This window comes from Rhipicephalus sanguineus, chromosome 3 (genome assembly GCF_013339695.2).
Source record: "Rhipicephalus sanguineus isolate Rsan-2018 chromosome 3, BIME_Rsan_1.4, whole genome shotgun sequence".
NCBI lineage: Eukaryota > Metazoa > Arthropoda > Arachnida > Ixodida > Ixodidae > Rhipicephalus > Rhipicephalus sanguineus.
This window is the reverse complement of record NC_051178.1, coordinates 68,166,123-68,175,594: the sequence shown is the minus strand read 5'-3', so window position 1 is coordinate 68,175,594 and position 9,472 is coordinate 68,166,123. Positions and strand designations below refer to the sequence as shown.

The following is a 9,472-nucleotide window of genomic DNA, read 5'->3' as shown; positions in this document are numbered from 1 at the left end:
TGAGAACTTTATCGAATTTTGCAGTGTATGTGCTGACTAGAGTGTGTTTGACACAGTTTATAGCTCTCCACTAAAGTTTCTCTCTTTAGTTCTCCGCTAAGTTTCTCTCCGTTGGCTCGCGTGCAAAATCCAAAAATCGCGTCCAAAAATCGGCAGCGCTCTACAGTTCCCTCATGACACTGCAATGCGCAGGCATTATATACTGTCTCACTGAAGACGGAAAGAAGCATTATGTGACAACTAATTATACAGAACTGTTTCCAACAGGAACGCACTAATGGTAAAATAGACGTGGTCGCAGCAGGCTTTACAAAAGCTCCTACTAACATTTCTGCCGAGTGAGTTTTTCAACAGAACTCTTACGTAGCTTCAAGCGGTAGCTAATTCTTGCTCAATAAAATTAGTTGCGTAGCAAGAGAAGTGATCGGCTATTTATACCCTCTTTCTGTTACGAGAGACCCTAGTTGTGTTTCAGCGACCATTTTGTTGATAGCAGTGTGTACCCAGGAAATGTTGGATGCGAAGGAAGCGACTACATGTTTACTATGGTGCCGAACATGCATCAAAATCGCATAATTTCCCATTAAGTTTTGCATATTCCGCACGATGCAAGTGCCGTAGTGTAATTACAGTGATATTACATGTAATGGTTCTGTATTATGGCGCGTGTACCTTGCGTAAGCCGCGAATGTATTAATCGGTCAACGGAGCATTCTAAAAGAGGTAAGAAATGCAGTACCACACGCAAAGACGCGTTTATTCTCCTCCGCATAGATCTGCGTCGTATACCATATATTTGTCCGGCCCACAAAGCAAGTGGAATGCGAAAAAGCAAAGTGACTGAATCTTGTGTACTTCTCCCGCTTTGGCCCAGAGTTCGCAGCCTGGAACGAAAAGGTTGGTTGTGGTAAATGCCACTTTATGCACGTTTTTACTAGTAAGACACGCGCAATTTCTCTGAAGGGGCTTACCGTTATTTCTGTGCGGAACCCTCAGGATTTCGCAGTTGTTGTACTCAGTGAAGGCGACAGGATACTCCACAAATTTGTCTCGTGCTGGCGGACAAAGAAAGCAAAACGAAAAGAAAAAGAAAAAAAAGAAAGAAAGGTACTCTTAAGTTTTTCATATCTAATCATTGCGACTAGAAAGCAGTAATCCCACTGTAGGTGCAAACAAACAGTTTGGTGAGCTTTTATTTGGACAGATTTTTCACTGATTCCTTGAAATTGACCGCTCGTTCCATCCCTGTCTAAATGCGTCGTTCACTCGTGGAAGCAATAGGTTCTTACGGAAATACTATGGAAAATATTAGCGCCAACGAAATGAAGCACCAGGCATTTTACTGCGTAATAACGCCGATACATAACGAATTGTCACGATAAATAACAGCAAAAGTGCAACAGAGGCTGGTGAAGACACTTCCAAAGCATTCTCGTGGTGCTTTGTGGTGTCGCTTATTGTGGCGGCTGTTCGAGAGATGAAAACATCAATTTAGATGCAATAATTACAGAGGTTAAATCAGTAAACAAATTTATGGTTTATGGTGTGTACCGTCCCAAAGCGACTCAGACTATGAAAGATGCCACAGTGGGGTGTTCCCGATAATTTCGACCACCTTAGGTTGTTTAGCGTGCACTGGCATCGCACAGCACACAGACCTCTACAACTTCGCCTCCATTGAGTGAAGACAGGTAAGGATCAAACAAAAAGTCAATATCGGTTCACTCACGCACGAATGTGCATGATGTCAAAGGCCTTGCTTGTTGTCGGGAAAGCTCACCGTGCGATGTCTAAAATATATCTTAACGCGCAATATCACACCGGCCCGTATGCTTCTCTTCAAAACGGAATGCCCTGTCGAGGCAATCATGTTGCACATGTAAAATAATATCCAAATCTTCACTGCTTACATGAACATACTTTCGGTGAAAATTTAAACTTTGGACCTACACGTTTTCCTTTGCTCCTCAGATAACAATTCGGTTGCTTGTGCTTTTTAGCCTAATTTTAATTATAACGTAGCGCCAGAAACTACTAAGTAGCGCTCGCTTGCCCCGCGTAGCCCCGGTTTAGCCGACTCTGCCTGCTATACTGCGCAGGTAGGCACTTATTCTAATAATAATAATAATAATAATATAATAATAATAATAATAATAATAATAATAATAATAATAATAATAATAATAATAATAATAATAATATTGCCGAGATAACATGCCTGCGTGTAATCGTAATTTCAAAATTCCAGTCTTAATCCTTGATTTCCGAGTCTACACTTTCCGGTACAGTGCTTCAGCAAACACGAACTTTAATAAACAACGAGCACGCGGTTACTTTGATTTGCGGCACTCTTTATTGTGTTCGTGCCAGGGTAGAACATGGATGCGATGTTCTGCACAGAAGCGCCATTAATGTTTCTCTGCTCAGGCCCGTATCTTCTATTGCGTTAACTTCGTTTGTTTAATCTGTGGGTTCTAATGACACATAAACATCAAACTTCTGTTGTTTTTTTAAATGACAGTCATGTTTAGGCTTTCCAAGAGTGGAGAGGGCCACGAAAATTTTTCAGGATTTTGTGCTTCAGGGTGCACAGCATATGACATGGGTGGCAGAATATGAGAAAAATACTTCACCGCAGAAGAAAATGTAAAGACAAGGAAAATTGAATATTAAATATATCGGCACGTATGGACAATAAACTACTACATTAAAAACACTCCTTTGGCTATATTTTGTGCGTTCTGACTTGCCATGCATACGACTCTCTTTAAATAGACAGGTGAACTCGTTTTAGAGGTTATTATAACTTTTGTTGAAGAGTCGTCGGACGCTAAGGAGAGTTAACATGCGTCTATGAAGAGAGTCATACATGTGGCAAGTCAGGACTGAGGGAAAAGATTAGCACATACTCTTTTTTCCTTAGAGTGTACAGCAAATATACATGTAAAATAGTCGAAACCAATAAAAGATACAGCATATGCACAGGCACTCGCAAAACAATTCAGAACGCGGGGCAGGCGGCCGCTCGCTGGCGTAGCGCGCCAGCGGAAGAATAGTGCCATTGTCTGCTCTTGCGCAGCATCTCTAGCAAGCAAATCTCACCTCCTATGCCCAGCTATAATGGTTTTGCCTTGCGCCAAGATGTTAGCGTTAGGTGCCTCTTAGCGCAAGTAAAAACGCCCGGCTTTGCTAGTGCTAGTCAGTCACGCACAATAAATATTCAAATCGATTGGGCCAAAGATCATTGGCGCGCAACGTAACAAAAGACAAAAGGCATCAAAGCACACGAGTGCACACGATACACACACGGAGTGTGTCACGGACACCATTCGGCCAGCATTTCTGTCACAACGCTTACATGCACCTAACGCAAGCCTTTAGAAGCCGCAGCGCGCTGTTTGCTAAATGTCACTACCAAACAAAGTGTTGAAAGTACCACTCTCTACCACACGCATAACGTCTGAGCCTTTCGAGTGCAGGGGCGGTATTTTGAGGCTATCACTTTGGGATGTGTCGCTTGAGCGCGCGCTTATTGGCTGGTTGAGGAAAGGTGTGAAGTAGTCTCTTCGATAATTGGACACACGAGCTCATACATCCCGCAAAACAACGCGATCTCCGAAGGTGATAGTCTCTCAATACGGCCCCAGGTCATACAATGTTGTAATAGAAATCCGTAAAACAGGGGGTGGATGCTCGAGCCAACGTTTCGACAAGTGGACGTGTCTTCTTCCAGCCTTGAAGAAGACAAGTCCACTTGTCGAAACGTTGGCTCGAGCATCCACCCCCTGTTTCACGGATTTTTTCATCGCAGCTTCCATCTTCCACTTCCTGCCGTTTTTGGAATGTTGTAATAGGCAATTTATAATGCTTTTGAGGCCACGACATCTCCTCGAGATCACTTTTCCCAAGTTCACTTCATTGATTATCGTCACGTGCCAGGAGAGATATAAGAGTACCAGCTACATGCGTATAAGGGTGCCAGAAGCACGTACCGTCTGGAATTGGAAGTTAGTGTATTGACCAGATGGCCACGAACTAACAGCTGAGAAATCTTGTTTTTAAAGTCATATATCACAAGTTCACTCGAACCGCGTATCTGCGCTAATATCACTTAAACGTGAGGTCACTGCGCGTTTAATACATTGACACATTGATATACATTCGGTTGTGCCAATCATACTGTGACGTTCTAATATAACTCTAATATAACTTTCCCGGCACTTGCCATTTCAGACAATCGGGCCGTCCGCTTCGTATGGTGCTACTGAACACGTTCATGACGCCATCGAACATGCTCACTTGGCTTTCCAGGACGCTTGATATCATCTCTATGTGTCGCAGGATTTGCGAAAAGGCGGCTATGACTGCTTGCGTCGCGATGATAAGTTCTTGCGAGTATGTTAGCAACTCCACGATATAATTATGAGGGACGCCGTATAGCGGAGGGCTACGAACGTGCCTCATAATCAAATAATCAAATTTCGGCCATATGGGGTTCTTTAACGCGCCATAAATCTAAGCACACGGGTGTTCTTCCGTTTCGCCCCTATCAAATACGGCCTGAGTGGGCGGCTATTGAACCCGCGCCATTAAGAAGCATTCCCATATAGCATTTGCATTTAGGTCAATATTCCAATATAGATGGAGTTCAAGAAAACACTATCAAGGAAATATTTTCTATTCTAGGGCCAAACGCTACAAACGTATGCTTTACCTTCAAACTTTCGATATACCGAGACTGCGGCCCAGGACAATTGATAAGGAGAGATAGTGCTTCTAGAGGACGCATAGTTATCCACTCAACAGGCTGTACACTGCCCCATCGGGAAGCAGGCAGCCTTATACAAGGAAAAAGAAGCCAGAGTTGGCGATTGGTTTCAGCGTTCTTCCACCGCCTTCCAAGTTCCGCGAAGCAGTAAGGCGATGGGTTCGCCAAACCTTGCGACAACGCGTATGTGAAGGTCCGAGTTCGCACTCTTTCTTGTACGATGCACTCAACGAAGTAGAGTACCCGCGGAATTGCGGAAATTTCAGGAACAGATAGGCCCGATGTACTTAAAAGCAATGTCAGTAAGGCGAAAATAGCGCATATCCAAGACGTTGCCGCGATGCGCCGCCAATCGCCAAGTGCAGTAACATAGTCAAAACGGTTTCCCAGTACACCGCGGAGAATACAACTTGTTGCCGGTGGACCCAAGGCTCCGCATCATCAGGCCTATCAAACGTTGTCTACATCGCAACTCGCTCTCCGTTTCGCACCTCCTCTTCTGCCCCGGTGAGAGGCCACACGTGCTTTAGCGTGCGGGACTGGTTGGATTATCAACGTGCTGTCGTTCGATACACTGGCAGGCAATGCTGGCAGTACGAAGGCGCGCAGCACGCTCAACTGTTTTAACCTTAATGGAACATGTGGATCATATTACTGGCTCCCACGCGGGAGATCTCCCGAGTGCTGCGAACTACGAGAATAGAGTGGATTCTTTGTTTTGATCGAAGAGCCCGTCTCCTTGCTGCACAAGCACTAAAAGTGCAACGTTGATGCGCATACGGAAGCTGCACTGGAATCGTCAGTATCGGCTTGCACCGCATTATTCGCACAGCGACGCAAAGCACCGGATGGGTGCTCGTGTTTCCTCACGGCCCACAGCTAGATTAGATGGAGCTTTCATAGAGAATGCAGTAAACGCCACTGCTAAAGAGTGCTGGAAACGCGAGTGGTTTTTGTGTTTCTTAAATAAACCAAACCAACAATTCAGCTGCTGAATGACATGCGCACATGCGTGCAATAAAACGAAGAATCTCAATTTATTATCTTAGTCGACGTTTAGCCTAGAAATTGAAAAGGATCACAGACGAAGTAACTTTTCGCCGCCATATATGCACTAAGTGCATTGTATTTGCAGTATTTGAATTGGTTCGTCGGCGTAAAAAAAAAACAGGAGCTTTAATTTGATGTGAGGCATAGAGTTCGCTCAACTACCTCGAAGGACAAGAATATGCGCTGCAGACTACACCACCATCCTGACCGTTACTCGTGACCATGTCAAGAGCACCTCTGCGACAAAACAGTGGAACCGAATGGCAAATTAGGGCAGCCATGTACAGTGACACTAGGCAGCACCACCTCTGCAGGTGCGTTGAGGTCCCTTCAGCTGCATGGCAAAATCGCTTGTCTGGGCCAACTGTTTACATACAATATTGCAGATAATCTCCCAAAATTGTCTTTTTTGGAAGAGGCGTACTTGAACATTTGATACATTAATAGGATTTGAAACAGTCACACTTCATTTGTAGGCAGTGCCGCTAGATTGGAGCAGATTTTGGCTCGCAGCGTCTTGGCGCCATAATGAACTTTAAATAGCACTGTCAAAACACTTCAGCATGACGATACCAAATCGCCATGACACTTATCTGGGTATAAGAAGAAAAGACTTCCGTCATAGTGTCCGCAGCGCTGCCTGGTGATTATGGCGTAATGTTTATCTTAATACAAGTGGCCCAAATGTTCAAAGGAAGGTTTGTGTACTATCGCTTACATGGTGAAGTCGAAGTCTGGATGACGTCAGGAACAGGATATCCCTCAGTCGCTCGAACCCATGCGTACGCTGTTCTGTTACTCCTGCGAAACCAGGAAGGATCCCAGACATCAAGATGTTCACGAAACATCGTCCAGGTAACGAACATTCACCTATATTCGCAGCGGCCATGTTTCCATTGCGCTAACCGCTAGCATGAGCGGTGGTCCCTTAAGTAGCAACGTTCAATAAAGAATCGTATGTAAGGTACATGTTGCAATACTGATACAGTGGCGACATTGTAGGGAAACTTAGAGGAACAATTATAGAGGAATTTTCAATGGAATGCGGAGAAATGAAAATTTATTGGTCCTTCATGGCTCCGCTCACGATACTTATATCGTGGATCCACGATACTTATATTGCGATTGCTACGGCTCTAGACAAGCAGTTCTTTATAGCCTATTAAAACGTTGGGAGAAACACTGTGAATAATTTAGTTCGAACCGCAAGCACATGCAGATGAATGCTCGCGTCATTTATTAGACACATCAGCATCCACTTAATGTAGTTGCCACTGTGTGCATTGTATCCGATACATTGAAAGTAGTCATCTCTTCCTTCAGCTACAAATCAATAAGCGATGTGCCTCGATTTTGGGCAGAGATGATCCAAAGACCACTTCGCCCTTTGTCAGCTCCGATGGTAGCTCACTTATTTTAAGGACTTCCTTCTCGAACGACTCCATATTTCAGCTGTTTTAAATCTCGTGTAATAGCACCTCACTCCCCAGATGATGTTTTACTCTTTCTCTTCATTTATCTTTTACCGTCCTTCTTAATCCTCCCCCAGATCAGGGTAGCCAATCGATATTGCGGCATGGCCTACCTCCCATCTTTTAATTTTCGCCTATTCTTTCTAATCAGCATTTAAGTGGACAGGCAGCTCGCCCAAATTGCTGGACGAGAAAAGGAGACAAGAGTTGAAAGATTGAAATGGTACAATTTGGCTCGAGTACGAGTACGTGCAGCCTACGTAATCATTCTGTACGCGATATCCTACGTCCAACGCGCGCTATTCTTGGAAACCTAAAGCTGTATCGAAAACCTACAAGAAAGATCTAAGCACAAAAGAAAATACTTCATTGTAGCTCTTACTTTGCCAGAGTAAACGGATCGATGTCTCCAACGGCGTTTACCGTGTACTGTTCCTCTTCGTTCACGGAAATGAGTTCATTGTAAACGCATTTCTTTTCCTTGTAATATGGCTCGTACTCGTATGACCTCATGTAGAGATAGTACTTTCCCGGTACTTTAAGTGCCTGCGAAATAGAAAATAATTAACAGGGCCCGTATTCACAAAAACATCTTACGCTGGACATGTCATTAAGGACGCCAGCTGGCCAATGGAAAAGAGCGCTCTCGAACTGAAAATTTTGTAAACTCGGCAGAGGGTCCCTGGTATGAGGAGACCTCCCACCAAGGGTAGACGCGGGACTAGCACCGCGGCACCGTTTCGAGCAATAAACGTTTATTCCTCCTCCTCCTCGGCATCACTTCCTTATTAGAGAAGAATCACTGCAGTCCCAAAATAGTAGGAGAAAAAGAAAAGCAAGCTGCCCACCAAAAGGAACTTTAGAATTGAATGTCACTATTGAAATGCACGTAAAACGATGAGATCCACACTTGTTATAGAAGCTGAAGCGATATGAAAAACTCATTGCATTTGACGCAGAATGGCAACGCCTAGCGCCGCTTCAAAGCAGTATATTTAATTTGAACCATTTTCCCCTTACAAAAAAAAAAGAACATTGGTTGTTTAATAACACAGACGCACGAAGTTTTAAAAAAAATCCGCAACTCTTTATGAAGTTACACATTGCACGATCCTAGACGGCAGATGTTTGAATATTTCCAGGAGACAAATGTAATATATTGACCTCACACTTACGCTAAATCAATCACAAAATTTACGTTCATTTCAAAGAGGCTTACTTCTAAGTTGGTAATATGCATAACGTGTCCGTATGTCATTCTCCGATAAGAACACATGTACTAGAAGGTGCAATAAAGAATCTTGTGTGTTTTATTACGCAGTTGTACAGTTGAAGAATTGAAAATTTCACGTTTTTTACTCCAACATTGGAATTTTCTGCAATTTCTGTAAAACAACGCCTGACATACAAAATTTTGAGATGAATTTACTAATAAACTTGTTCATAACGGGCATTTGCTGGTGACAGGCCGTCTTCGGTAATACACGTCCCTCAGAACGAGATGCTCGCATCTAATCCTTGGAGCAATCTTAGCATGCCTAATATTGCCATGCCTACTTGGCTTAAAATGCCTAATCGCCTAAAATGCCAAGCCTAGTTGGCTTACCTTCCAGGCGTCTTGATGTTCTGCATATTCTGGCTTCCGCTCAATTTGTGACAGGCTGAGGGAAAAAGCCGCCGAGAGCAGCAGAGCGAATAGCAGAACTTGGCCGCTTCTTCCTGTGGGAGCCTTCATTCCACTGTGTGTTTCGCGGCAGCCCTTAAAACAAAACAAAAAAAAATGGAGGCAGTGATCATGAGTCCGAATGAACATGGTGAGCAAAGGCGGAGACTTTCGCACCGTAGTGGAGCGAGAACAGAAATAGACGCAAGCTGCGTTGTATACATGCATCATGCCTCAAAGCAGAAAACTCCTATATGATATGACACTGTAACATGATAAGAACCAATGCTGTGCGAGAATTTTCAAAGGCATCAAGCAAAGAACTCTCCACTGAATTCTGTGCAATATGGCGTCATCAGATAAGCCGAGATGGCACACACGCACAAAACTTACGATGCAGGTTTGTCTACGCTTCCAGATTGTTCATAATCATCTTGCGCTTAGCAGCGGCATACACTTACAGCGTGATTTAATAGCTTCGGTGATAAGAAATAAATTCTTGCGAGGGAATAGGTTTTT

The 9,472-nt window shown here is 43.8% G+C and overlaps 1 protein-coding gene across 1 annotated transcript; it reads right to left on the bottom strand.

The window, feature by feature from the left end:
* Positions 1–746: 746 nt before the first annotated feature.
* Positions 747–9,025, bottom strand: LOC119384964 (uncharacterized). Its single transcript, XM_037652564.2, has 5 exons — positions 8,897–9,025; positions 7,673–7,836; positions 6,537–6,619; positions 972–1,055; positions 747–884 (listed from the first exon to the last, which is right to left on the bottom strand). Exons 1-5 carry the CDS (start codon positions 9,023–9,025, stop codon positions 757–759), a joined length of 588 nt encoding a protein of 195 aa, XP_037508492.1. The 3' UTR covers positions 747–756.
* Positions 9,026–9,472: the final 447 nt, after the last annotated feature.

Bases quoted from the DNA above. Each gene is read 5' to 3' on its own strand.
- LOC119384964 (XM_037652564.2), bottom strand. From the start codon at position 9,025: ATGAAGGCTCCCACAGGAAGAAGCGGCCAAGTTCTGCTATTCGCTCTG. The intron at 1,056-6,536 runs GTAAGCGATAGT...TTTGTCCGCCAG, and splicing joins CCAGACTTCGACTTCACCAT to CACGAGACAAATTTGTGGAG. The intron at 885-971 runs GTAAGCCCCTTC...TTTTCGTTCCAG, and splicing joins GGTTCCGCACAGAAATAACG to GCTGCGAACTCTGGGCCAAA.